This window comes from Onychostruthus taczanowskii, unplaced genomic scaffold (genome assembly GCF_017590055.1).
Source record: "Onychostruthus taczanowskii isolate IOZ18803 unplaced genomic scaffold, ASM1759005v1 scaffold123, whole genome shotgun sequence".
Taxonomy (NCBI): Eukaryota; Metazoa; Chordata; class Aves; order Passeriformes; family Passeridae; genus Onychostruthus; species Onychostruthus taczanowskii.
The window spans coordinates 1,072,497-1,086,797 of record NW_024498385.1 but is presented as its reverse complement, the minus strand read 5'-3'; the positions used below and the strand labels follow the sequence as shown (position 1 = coordinate 1,086,797).

Genomic DNA, 14,301 nt, shown 5'->3' with positions numbered 1-14,301 from the left:
AAATAAATTAGAACACTTACTACTGCCTTCACCTTTCACTGCTGTCATGGAAAATTCATCTGGATGCCTAACAGCTGAAAACATTTATCTAATTTGAAAAGAGGAATGAGGGAGGTTTTCTTCCAGATTTGTGAAATACTCCCCTTAACCTCCTTTTATCTTTCTTCAAATAATGTTTCAGACTTAATAGTGAAGAACAGAACCGGTTCTGTTCTCTCTGTTCATCATCACTAAAATAGTCTCTTAATTTCCTTCCTGCATATTGAACTTGCATATTGAATTTGGATGTGAGGTAGAAGGGAAGAAACTGCTTTTTTGTGGGCCTGAGGTTAATTCCAATGTATGAAGGTTATGCAAGTGTCCCCTTCTGAAGTTTTATGGACTTCTAGAACTTTTTACACTGAAAAAAAATAATTTAGGTTGTGTTTTAAGAGAGAGAATATTTGACCTGTAAACCAAAACATTTTGATACAGACAAGCAACAAGAAGCATGAGTTGAAACCTTCTGCTATTCATATTAACATATGGTTGTGCCTACATACTGCAGCACTTGGACCAGATTTCTTCGGTGGTCACGATAAACAGTGGCTTTTCTCCAGAATTCACTGGATTTCTGTGGTATTTTATCTGCCTAAACATTACAGGCTGTCCATGGAGTCTCCCTCTCTGGAGTTATTCAAAACCCACCTGGCTGAATTCCTGTGTCACCTGCTCCAGGTCACCTTGCCTTGGCAGGAGGGTTGGACTGGACGATCTCCAGAAGTCCCTTCCAACACTGACCATTCCATGGTTTTGTGAAGAGCTTGTGCTGTTGTACCTGTCTGCTCTGGGAATTACTGTGTCAGATATCCCATCCTTTCTGTTCTGATTGTTGATGAGTTGTCTGCCCATATTTTTGTCCTAAAAATGTTTTAAGAGCTTTCCCTCCAATATGTAACATAATTTACAGTATGAACATTTTTATAAGAAGATATTACATTTCTCTTTTTAACTCTTCCCTGTGATCTTGATTAACTTTCTTAATTGCACTTGCGATTTTGAATACTTTGCTGAAGAAAATAGAGGGATAAATTTGCTAGTATCTGGTCACAAGGCAGATTTCAGCACTGGTGTACAAAATAAGTCTTTCAAAGGGTCTCAAATTTTCCTGCACTCCTTGCCTTGCCCCTCAGCAGTGTGATAGTTGCTTTTCCATGCAAATTGGGAATTTTGTGTGGGAAGAGAATAAGCTTTAAAAAAACTTTCAAGAAAACAGGAACATTATATATTTGAACAAAAGGCACAAAAATAGGAAGTCCTTTTTTCTTAATTGCAACAAGGCCTGAGATTTGAATGATTAATACATGGCCTTCTGTAAGGGGACCTTTTTTGTGGAGAGTTAAGGTCTTAAGTAGATGGTGGTACTCACATTACCATTTGTTGCTAGGGTTTGTTGTTCCTTTTCCACTTCCACCAGCTATTCCTGCTGCCCATTTAGTATTCCAGTCATTTCCGTCTGTCTTCAAATAAGGCAGTAATCATCTGTGTCGGAGCACTTCTGTGATACTTTTCTGCAAAACCTGTATTTTCACCAGAAACAGAGAAATGTCTGTGAAGTGTAGCTCTTGCCTCCTTCTCATCATTCATGCCCATGAACAGACAGCATCTTCCTGTGGAGTGTATCAAACCAGAGACCCAAAAGAGCAGGGTGTGTGTACCCTTGGAGCTGAAGGGGGTTTTTAGTATAGTAGAATCACTTAGAATTATTGAATGGTTTGGCTTGAATGGTACCTTAAAGACCATCTCATTCCAATGTTCCTGCAACTAAACCACGTTGCTCAGAGTCCCATCCAGGCCTGGTCTTAAAAACTTAAGGGACGGGGCATCCACAGCTTTTCTCAGCAACCTGTGCTAGTACCTCACCACCCTCACAGTAAAGAATTTCTTTGTAATATCTAACCTAAACCTAGCCTCTTTCTCAGTTTAAACCTATTGCCCTTTATCCTAATGCTACATGTCCTTGTGGTAAGCCCCTCCAGCTTTTTTGAGGCCCCCTTCAGATACAAGAATAGTGATTCCCCAGGGCCTTCTCTTCTCCAGGCTGAGCAATGCTCCCTTCTTGCAAGAGAAGTGCTCCAGCTCCCTGATCAATTTAAAGGCTGTCTTAAAGATATTTAAGGTAACTTTTAACCTTTTCTCTTGCTCAAGACAGACTCTGCGTTTAGTTCAACCAGCTGCAGTTTTGCATTTTTTTCTCCATGCTGTGCCATAGCTCTGCTCTCACAAATGATAGTCTTTTCAAATTTTCAGGAAGCCGGTGTTTCAGGAGAGAATTGAGAACAAGGGAGCTATCCAGATTTTTTTCCAGGGCAGCATATGATCTTGAAGTTCTCAAAGAAGGCAATTGCAAACATAGAGAAAAAGACATGGTTTTTCTCTGTAAATTATAGTATTTTAGGTACCCAGAAAAGTTCCTATTTAAGGACCTGATGTGTGAAAGATTACCTACAGTTTGCAAGTCTCTTTCATACAATATAATTTCCAGTTATATACAAACCTCTGGAAACAGAACAGTAGAGGTTCTTTTATGTATAAATGCATCATTTTCCCCTTCTCTGGTTGGCCATGAAAAAAAGAGTAATTTTGATTTATTTGACCTCTTGTTTTTGTCTTTGATTTTTCTCAAAACATTCTGGGGAGACTAATGTAGTTTCAGCCTCTGGTTGCTAGTGGCATATTTTCTGAGTATTGTTTGAGAATAAGGAAGCTCCCAAAAGGAGCAAGGGAAAAGAAATCCACAATATTTACTGACAGTGATGCAGTAAATAGAAGATTGTTGTTAGACGCAGGAGTATAACACTCAGCTAGGGCTGGAATTCCCTGAAAAAATTGAAACTCCATACTGCAGATGTGATGCTGATTTGCAGTGTCCCTTTTGCAGAAATTGCTTTTAAGGTAAGACTGTTCATTTTGAGAAAAAACTGTAACTTGTAGAATACTCTATTTCACAGATTTAATGTATATAAATCTTATGTCAGCCAGGGAATTGAGAATTTTTGTAAAAGTATTAGGAGATATGTCAACACCATAACTATTTTCATCTGTTTCTGCTGAAGCAGAAATTTAAAGTATGATCTTTTCCTCATGGGCTTTAAAAGAAAACAACAGCAACAACAAAAAACACCCTGGAAATCCTGTAAAGATTTTACCTCCTATAGTTTTAATCACTATACAAATTTTGTAGAACAATATTAGTGAAATCATATAATCAGTTTGTGTAAAGTTAGCATCTGAAATCCAAGCAACAGCTGAAGTCCTACAAATGCAGGTACAATTCAGGCAAACTGTCTTGACGCTTTTTTCACACTTACAGTAATATTCCAGTATACATGATATCCGGATGTTCAAATCAGCCTAAATGTATTAGCTATATTTCCCTTTCAAAGTGTGAAAAAAAAAAAAAAAAAACATTTTATGGTGTTCGTTATTCTTTGGAGTGTGATAACCTGAAAAATGCAGTAGTGCTGGTAGTTGCATATGATTATCTTGTGTGCATATAGGCATGTGCTGTAACACATTAGAGATACAGCATTCTGTGTTATTTATGAAGTTCATGGCTAACTCAAATAGAATAAGCCACCTTGGTTTTTTGTAAATATTTAGCTAATTTGCAGATGTTATGCCAAGATATGTTCCTGGATGTTGTTATCTTAATTTTTTGTTTTGAATAGTCTAAATAGTTACTTTAACTGTCAGGCATCCCTTGGACCCTGCAGAGCTTAGCACCAGTAGCAGTCGCCAAGTGTCTGACTTTTAGGCTTAGAATGTTTGATTTATCAGGTGGCAGAATATATTCCTGTCTGTTTTTCTTCTCTAAAATGAGTAGCCAGAATACTGTTCAGTGTGAGTGTGGTGTAAAGCAAAAATGTTTTCATGTTAGTGCTTCACTCTTCTCATAAAAAAGGGGATTTAATTATTGTCACCTGACGGAGCTAGCAATTAAAATAAAATTTGTTCTAGATAATTTGTTTATTAATAATTTTTCTCTTTTATGGCTTACTGAAAGACCTTTGAAAGTAGTTAAGATACCCTCTGAAAATTAAATTCAGTGCTGACATAATATAGACATACAATACCTATCTTTGTGGTAAGTTACATGAAATGAAGAACTGTGTAATACTCCAATGCAGAAAAGCAACCTGGCAGTGATTAAAGTAAGAATGCAGCAATGGTTTCTGTGAAAGCTTTTGATTCACAAAAATAGTACATCTTTTATTGTGTGTGATGGCTGTTGTGGATGAATCTTGGAAACTGTTTGCTTTTCACACTTTGGTTTTTATGGAATGTGCTTGGAGGACAAGTGCCAGCAATGGCTGTTGAGCAGTTTTTTGCATCCCAAGAACAGCAAATATCAGTTCATAGTGTAGGGAATGATGGAGCATTGAAATCTTAATTTGTATTATAATTATACCTTTGTCTGTGTGCTTTATAGTGTCAGTTGAACAATAAACTAATTTTCATAATCACAGCTTCACTTGGGAATTTTCAGCTACAACTGCTTTTCAGCTTCTAAACCACAGAATCTGAAAGTGTCACTTGGTTCCATGTGGGCTATACCTTTTAGGATGTGGTGTAGTTATTGGTAAACCTTTGCTGTTACCTTGTGGTGGGCTGACCTTAGCTGGATGCCAGGTGCACACCAGGCTACTTTATCACTCCCATCCTCAGCAGGATGGAGCAGAAGAAGATGGAAAAAAAGCACATGGAGATAGAGGCAACTTAATGAAGTAAAAGTGAAGTCCACACCTGGAAACAAGGGAAAGCAGGGGATATATTCTCTACTTCTAATTAGCAGGGGATGTCTTGCCACTTCCCAGTAGGGCTTCAGTGAGCAAAGTGGTTGTTCTGGAAGACAAATTATGAGAGCACATGCACAGCCTCCATGCCCTCCCATCTTAAAGACCATCTCATTTCCACCCCACTGCCATGGGCAGAAGCACCTCCCTCTAGACTGAGTTGCTCAGAGCACCATCCAGTATGACCTGGAGCATTTCCAGGGATGAAACACCCACAGCTTCTCTGGGCAACCTGTGCCAGTGCCTAACAACCCTCAAAGTAAAGAATAGTGCCTAATCTAAGTGTACTCTCTTGTAGTTTAAGTAAGGGTAGGTGTGGCTAAACCAAAGATAATGAAAGTTTTAGTTTTGTCAGAAAAATAAAAGATGGAACTGATAAGATAAAAAAAGTATGAAGATAATCAGCCTGATGCTATAGAGACATTTCTGTGAAACGTGGAAGATAGTGAAGGGATTGGCAGAGATGGATAAGACAGGAGATTTAATGTGTAGTATAAAATGTTCCTAAAATTATTTTAAAATCATACTTGGCAACAGAAAATTATAGCAAAGATGTTAGGCATCAAGAGGATAGATAGTGTCTGTTTTAGGAAACTGGAGTGGTGCCAGATAAAGAAGCATTTTCAAGGTAATGATTCACACGACCTTTCTAGAAAATTTCTGAAAAGTGTTTGAGTACTTCCATTACATTTCTTTCTGTGTGGACTAATACCTTCCAAAGAGAAAAAAAAAAAAAAAAAAGAAAATATTTTCGTGTTTTAGTCTTAAGACAGTGTCATATTTTTAAAACAATTATTTGTCATATTTTTGGAAGTCTATTCATGCAAATAAAAATGTGAAATCAGTCTCTGGTTTATGATTTCCCCATTTCTTCTCCTCATGTTACTACTGATGCGAGGGAAGCCTTCTTACTTTTACATATATATTGCATTAATGGGGTTTTTTTTGGAGATACCACTGTTTTCACAGAGATGGATTTTTTTTTTTTTCCAGAACCCTGTCAAGAAAATCCCAGATTCTCATGAAATTACACTCCAGCATGGAACCAAGACAGTAAGTGATAACAGGTTTTCAACCCTTCGTGCTTTTCTACAACTGTGCCAGTCTGTGAAATAGGTTAACAAATACTTATCAGCTAAAGTCAAGAAGCAAATTGTTTCCTTGCTTTGTTAGTTTAGTCGGTCTCTTTTCTTAGTGCAATTGAAAGTGTGTTTCATGACTACCTCTTCAATTTCTTGTAATAACTTAAATATGGCTCCATTTGACTCAACTGTAGTCTCATTTTCATCAAGTATGTTCTCTGTAATTGTTAGAGTTTTTCTTCTAGGATAGACCTTCTTAATATATAGACATGGGTCTAATCGAGACCTTTCTTTGGTCATGGGTTTGAAGGACTATGTTATTGCCAATGACTTCTTTGCAGCTAAGTACTTCATTTTACTTCAATCTTTTAGTGCCTTTTTATAACCCATTCTCAATTTCTTGAGATCTTGTTCTTCCTTGTCTTTGACTGCATCTTTTCTAGTTTTTATCTCCACTACTGCTCCTTTGCTTTCTTTTAAAGAACGACAATTGATTCTCTGCTCTGTATATATATATCCATCTGTCTATCTCTGTATAATCACATCTTGCAGTATAAATTCAATTGTTTTTGTGGGCTAATTGACCTGTAAAAGATGCATTGCACAACACTGAACAAAATAGAGTGGATTTTTCTACACATGGTGCATACAACTGCTTTGCATATTAATTTCTATGGATACTAGGTTTGCAGAGTAAGTGTACTAGTGCAAATCAGTTTCCCATTTTACATGTGACAGTAACTGCTTCTGCAGTATGTTTCTTGAATACATGTCCTAACAAACTTTGTTAGGTAAATTTTTCTGGTTTATTTTTCTCGATATTAAAGCAGTAAATCTTTTCATGGCTTTTTGAAGAGCAAGCTCATGTTATTTCTAACTAAAAGGCCTTATAAAGTGGTAGTTACAGTTCTGGAAGACTTCTGAGATATTTTGACTGCAGGAGAATGCAGCTGTCATCACCTTGAGCAGAGGTGAATTGTAATGTGGGATATATATAGCACAGTTGGATTAGACTGGATGCAGTAAATTAAACATATTGAAAAAAAATCTCTTCTGTAGAAGGGCTGTCTTTTTGGTTTGTTCCCCCCCCCCCCCCCCCCCCATTTTTTTTTTTTTTTTTTTTTTTTTTAGAACAGTGAAACCATTTACCCCTGACCTTAGACACATAAAGATGGGAATAACTTCGTATCTTGATTTTGGTGTTTTGCCCCAGTGTTTTTAAATACAATCTTCTCATTATGTTCATACAGTGTAATGTATTTCAGCTAAGCTTATATATCCCATCTGTACCTCTTCAATCTAGTGAATGTGGATTTGATGATGACTCTATTCCTGTGCAGCTGAGAAGTCTCAGGAAAGATTTCCCAAGCTAGAGAGTCTTCCCAGAAAACTGATTAATTTCCCAGTTGTTTTGCTTATACAGTGTAATAGAAATTACTGTTCCCAATGAAACTTCATATATATTTTTTATTTCTCCTGGTACTTTTGATATATAGGTGGGTATGAGAAAGAATATGAAGTATATGCTTTCTAATATCTCATTTCACAACTGCTCCCTCATATAGAAGTTACTGAATAGAACACTTGAGTGTTCTGATTAATCTGGAGATGCCCAGTTTTTCTGCATGGCAGAAATCATGAATGAAATTGCTAGGGTTCAAAATTTCCATTTACGTTGTAAAAGGGGCATATTCTTTTTAGAAATACACAAGAAATTTCACATTATAAAGATTTCTGCAAGTGAATGCCTCTGAATTACAGCAGAACTTTTAGATGAAGGAGGAGTCAGTTGTCTGGTGAATAGATTCATAATTTCTGCCACATCTTGGTTTCCTTGAAAGTACTGTTTTCAGACAGTTGGCTATACTAGGGTGTTGTGTATTTGAAATACTGTGAGGTACCTGTGTTACAGAATCACAGAATTTTCTGAGATAGAAAGAGACTTGATCAAAGATGATCAAGTTCACCTCCTGACCCTGCACGGCACCATTTTCAAGAGTCACAGCAGGTACCCAAGAGCATTGTCCAGACACTTACTGAACTCTTTCAGCTGCTGTGACAGCTTCCATGGGAGCCTTTTTCAGAGCCCAACCACCCTCTGGGTGAAGAGCCTTTTCCTAATACATTTCATCAAGAAGAACTCTGTGAGAGATAGTATCAAAAGTGTTACTTATATCCAAAAAGATCACATCAACTGGAGTCCGTTTATTAACTAGATGGCTTACCTTGTTTTAAAAGGAAATCAGGTTTGATAAGCAAGGCTTTCCTCTCATGAGGCCGTGCTGGTGGTGGCTGATGACAGTGTTGTCCTTCTTGCCCTTCTTGAAAACTGGAACCACTTTCATCAGTTTCCAGTCATCTGGGACCTCTCCAGATTCTCAAGACTGCCTGAAAGTTATCAAGAAAGGCTTGGGAATAACATCAGCTAGCTCTTCGAGGATTCTCAGATGAATCTCATCAGCCTGGTCTAAATCTCCGTAGCCTGATACAGGGATCCACTTGGAGCAGCAGATCCTGCTCAGTTTCAGGATTGGCTGGGAGTTGATAATTTTCACAGTCTTGACCCCTCCTGTCAGAAGACAGAAGCAAAGAAAGCTTTAAACATCTCTGCTTTGTCTCTGACCTCTTTGTGAAGTGTGCATCCTTATCCTGTAATGGGCTGGTATTATTTCTACACTGTTTTTAACCATTAATATGCTTGAAAAAAAAAAAAAAAGAAGTTCTTGTTTTCCCCCATGGTTCTGGGCAGCTTCAACTCCAACTGAGCTTTGGCTGCACAGATTTTCTCCCTGCGGCATCTCTTTGGCTGCAGTAAGCAGCATCTCTGTAGTCTTCCCATGTCACCTGACTTTGCTTCCACTGGGCATATACCTTCCTTTTTTGCCTTACTTCCTAGAGAAAATCCCTGCTCAGCCAAGCCAGGCTACTGCTTCCCCTGCTTCATTTCCAACATTGGGGAATAGCCTGTTCCTGCCTTAAGAGGTGATGCTTAAAAACTGGCCAGCACAGAGCTTGTCAGCAGTAGTGGGAACCTGTAGGAGAAGACAACTAAAAATGAGTCTTTGATAAGATAAGGAATAGTAAGTGCACTTTTTCTCCGTGAAACTGGAAAAAGAAAACTCAAAAGAAGCCCATACTAATTCATATAAGGAAATTTAAATTCTAGGGAAGCAAATTATCCATCTTAAAGAAAAAATGTTGTTCATACAGGCTGTTTTTGTTGGGACAGTTGTTTCTGTAGGTTACTTTTTTTCATGAACTTGTTTCCATGCTTTAAAATATTTTCTGTGGGAGCTATTCAACAGTTTACGTAAGTTTTAAAGTGTCCATAACACAGTGTGTATAGATGTATACTAAAGCTTTGAAAAAAAAGTACAATAGTAGACTGATGTATCGTTGAGACAAGTTTTTTTTGGTGGTATTACTATGTGTCTGCATTAAATTATTGTTCCTGTCAGTACTTCTCATGTATACGTGTAAAGAAGGTACATATAGGTGACCATCTTCTGTGTAAAATTCTTGGTATTTGTGTGCATCTAGAATTTTTAATACTGTTTTAGACATCTGAAAGCCATTCCCCTAGTTCTTTTCTTCTGTGAAGAAATTCTGTTTTGCTAACCTGTAGTCATGACATTATTCTCAGGCATTACCCTCCACTCTGAAATGAAGGGTTTTTTTGTCTTCTATTCTGCATAAATAGTGTTTTTGTTTGATTGGGACTTTTTCCCACATGGTTTTCTATAAGTCCGATGTACTTGGTGAATTCTTTTTCCTTCAGAATTTTCTGGTTTATCTCTTCAATGCTTTTCCTGACATTTTATTATCATCATAATTATTATTACTATCATCTTTATCATTACTACTGCTACTAGAACTACTACTAGTAGTACTAGTACTACTTCTACTACTACTGCTTTATTGTGTTGGAGACTATCTTTCTTCTTACTGAAAGGGTTTTTCAATGTGATGATTATCTCTAAAAAATGTGGGATGACCCATGTTTTTGTTTTGTTTTTGTTAAAAGTAATCTGCTGGTTGTAGTCTAGGTTTTACCGATGAGCTCCATTAAAACATAAGCATGAATTCCATATGAATTTTATCTTTTAATGAAAACTAGTTCAGGCATTTTAACATTTCAGACTAGGTGTAATTTTGAGTAATTACAAAAATACTCTAGTTTTATATTTTTTGATATAACTTTTCATCACTCTTATGTAGATAATTTTTTGAGAATTAATCTCTTGGTATCTAAATTAATTCAGCACATTGTCCAGCTAATGTTATATTAATGTTTGAAACCATAGTAGTAAATATGATATTTTCACAAATGTGAAAGGAAAAGAAATAATTTTGAAGGAAAATGGTTTTAAATAATTATTTTATATAATTTCTAGCGAAATGCCTTCTATTACCTTACTTCTCCATGTGGTGATTTGAACACTACTGTTTGTTTTAGTTTGTGAAATACTGTGTATTGTACTATAGAACATTACCATTCTTCAAATAGAGAATTAAAATCGATTTTCAGTAAAATTTCTGTTTTAGTTGATCTGTGATTTGAGAGCAACATATGAGAATAATAAGCATAAGCTTTCTTTCCTCAGAATTTCTAATAGCTCTGAGAAGCTGGTTGTGTATATAAAAGAAATTGGTTTTGAGAAGTTACTTTGACCTGTTTTGTTACAGTAATATATTTTTAAAATCTGCGATTTAAAAAAGTTCAAGTTTATACCCCATTTTATTCTTCCCTTCCTTTTTCAGAAGAGAAATTTAACTAAGCAATGTGTATATGCACAAGAGCTGTCTTAAATAAACTTAGAATCTTTAGCTGGTGAATGTTAACCACTATTTTGTTACCTTGCTGGAAATATTGTTTGTACTTTTGATAGAAGTCTAGAGCACAATAGAAACATTTAGCCCCATTTTGCAATGAAATTATTAGAAAGTAAACACTGTAAACTATTTTTTTGTCAGCTGTCTTCAGTGGTTTATTCAGATGATGTAATTGCTACTTCCATTCTTACTGCTACTTCAAAAGTGCTATGACTTTATTCAAGGTAGTGAAATTTCAAAATGAAAATCTAGTTAGGATATTTTAGTAACAAACCACTCTGGGTTGTTTGAGGCTTGGGTCTGGGCTTTTTGGTTTTTTGGGTTTTTTGTTGTTGGTTTTCTTTCTTTTTTTTTTTTTTTTTTCCTGGGGTTTTGTGGGTGTTGGTTTTGGGTTTTTTGTTTTTTTTTTTTTTTTTTTTTTTTTTAAACTTTAGTTGCATTTTTTATTTTGCTGAGACCCTGAAAATTTGTGGGAAAAAAAAAAAAACAAAACTTGAATTATGATGATTATGAAAAATTGTGGGGAAAAAAAAAAAAAAACTTGAATTATTATGATTGTAATTTTTTTTCCTTTACAGGTTTCTGCTTTGGGGTTGGATCCTTCAGGTGCTCGTTTGATAACTGGTGGATATGATTATGATGTAAAATTTTGGGATTTCGCTGGAATGGATGCCTCTCTCCAAGCTTTTCGGTCCCTCCAGCCTTGTGAATGGTAGGCATGAAGGCTGCCTTTTGCACTTAATGTTTCATGTTAAGCATGCAATTCCAATCTCTTTGACAGACCTTGACTTCTTATAATAAGCTGACAAATGATACATTTACTTCAAAAACATAATTAAATAAACATGCCACTTAGGAATAAATAAATAAACAATTAAATGTTTTCATATATAAAGTGACTGATTCAGACTCTTCTGGCATCAATTTCATTTACATTATTAGTTAGCAGAATATAATTGGTATTGTCTTTCCTCTGGTATAACTGAGGAAAAAGAGCTGACAGTCTTTATCTCACAGTAGGACATTATTTTAATGAAGCATTTTCAAGTTTAGCAGAAGAGAGCATTCAAATTTGCCAATAATGGTGTAAAATATAAATATTGTATAAAAAACACAAGTAGAATGTATGTTAATGCTCTGTTTAAGGGATAGCTTGCAGATAAATAGGTAAGCTCCTATTAGCAAAAAAGTGATCGCAAAAAATAAACTTAAAATGCTTGTTATTCTTGACAGTATTAATTTAGTGTGTTGTAAGGATCTCATAAGTATTTTTATGTAAATGTTCTTTGTGAAATACTTGTGATTTGAGTACATTGATGTATAAGTAAAATACTTAAAACAGAAACATGAAGTAATATTAAATATAGACTTTACTGGTGTGAAGTTTGGAAATTACACTTATGATGCGAGTCTCATGAACTAATTTTGGGAGCTCAAGAGTTACTATTCAAATATATCTTCTGTATCTTTTTCTAAACATAAAACTGGAACTATATCTCTGTCTGGTAAGAAGATTCAGCTTCAAGTTCTTTCATGCTGACATTGAGACAAGCTGGTGAACTATATGGAATATTATATAACTTGTGTCCAGGTGTATATATATTCTTATATTACTTTTTCACTATAAAGTTTATTATTGAAGGGCTATTAGCATTCACAGACTCGAATTTCAGAGCATTCTGAGGAGTTCTGGTATGGAAACATGAGGTGTTAGGAGAAATCAAGATCTGGAGCCATAAATTTAATTTCATTTTAAAAATGAAGGAGCCTGAGATCAATTCTATATTGTCAAAGCTCCATTTTGTAGCATAATATCAGGTTACTCTCTTAATTTCTCCTTGGATTTGTGATGTAAAGTTAAAAAAACCCAGCCTGACAAAAAGCTAGTACTTTCAAGCTAGTACAAGCCATACCTTGGTGTTAAACCAAAAGGGAAGTGTAAGGCAAAGCCGTTATGTGTGTAGAAAATATTTGTGTGTCATGATTTTGCAGGTCCTGGTACAAAGTGCTGTGCACATTTGGCAATTTTAAACCAAATTTATCCAGATTAATACTATTAAAATGAACTGTTTTATAAGTTTCCCAAGACTTTTGCTGTGGCATTAATAACAACCAAAAATATTTTCTTAAAGAACTGCCTTTGTAGAGCCTCACTGTTGGTCATGTTCCAGTAAATATCAGAGAAGTGGTAACTTCTGTGACTTTGCAAATACTCTACTTCTAGAAACAATTTTTAGACATGATTTTAGAAGTCACATTGCACAGTCAAGAAGGTATGGGTTTAGCTTGTGTGGTTTTTTTTTTTTTTTTAGGTAAAGTTTATGGAAATCTATTCTCTAAAGCTAATATTTTCACATGACTGATTTGATAAATTATGTTATGTTCCATTGTGCTAGTTGCTGTAAAATCCGTTACTTTTCCTTACTGGGAGAAATTTTAAGACAAAAGAAAACTTTGTTCAGACGTGCTGATACAGAACTACTAAGAAGCAATGAGATTACATTGTTTGGATTATGAACAGTGCGTTGTTAATAGTATTAATGCTTGCCAGTTTGAATTTTAGTATTTTGGTCTCTGAAAACAGGGTTTTTTTTCCAGAAGACTCCGTGGGCCTTTATGTATTGTGGATTCTGTCAGAAATCAGATTTTACTTCTGACCTGTTTGTTATTACAGGTCAGATCCTTTTCATGCATGAGACATGCATCAAGTGAAAATATGTTTTAGTCTAGTTTTTAAATGTTTGTTTTTTATTCTTACATTTCAACAGTGATAAGTGCAAAATGTGAATCTGTGCTTTGGAGATGTTGGCTGTTTTCTTTTGCCAATTTTAGCATTGGAGTATGAGAAATATAACTTAATGAGTACTTCATTCTATGTACAGTACTCAGGTGGGACACAGGAATATTTTGCATGAATCATACGATTGGACAAGAGAGCTCGGAAGTACAACTGAGAAAAAAAATTTTAATTCCTAAGGTGTTTGTTCTGCAAAAACTGAATCTGATGTATTCTTTAGTCTAGGTTTATCATCTGTCTGCAGAGAATATTCTAGACTTTAGATACTATTTCTCTTGTGGGTTTCCTGTAATTTCTTTGTGTTTCCTCTGAGCTTAATGTAGCTGGCCATCTTCTTTTCTGAGAAAGTATTCATTCATTCTCTTGAGGATCAGAATGTTTATTCAGACATTGACTGTGATCTATTTTGGAAATTCCCAGATTTGAATGTCTCCTTTCTATTAAAAATCAGCTTATAATACTCAGTCCAATTTGGCTGCCAGTTGGTATTACATAATAGGGTGTTTGAAGCAATTTTTAACTTTTGAATTGTAATGTAGTCAATTTTGACAAACATTTTTTTGAATAAGAAACTTAAACTTAGTTTACATTACTATGATCAATGAAGAACTTTTAACGTAAGTATTACAGTATTTTAAGTATTTTATGTAGTAACTCATGTTTGAGGACAGATTTAATAGATAAGAGCTACTGCTGAGAAATTACGTGAGGTCACTACTGTATAAGAACTGAAATGCTAAAATATTAAGTTACA

At 35.4% G+C, this 14,301-nt stretch overlaps 1 protein-coding gene across 1 annotated transcript in view; it reads left to right on the top strand.

Annotated features, from left to right (window-relative positions):
- Positions 1-14,301, top strand: part of WDR70 (WD repeat domain 70) — a 123,618-nt gene that overhangs the window by 24,802 nt on the left and 84,515 nt on the right. Inside the window, exons 6-7 of the mRNA XM_041396013.1 lie at positions 5,829-5,888; positions 11,329-11,462. Coding sequence (XP_041251947.1) covers positions 5,829-5,888; positions 11,329-11,462 — 194 coding nt within the window. The remainder of the gene's footprint in view (positions 1-5,828; positions 5,889-11,328; positions 11,463-14,301) is intronic.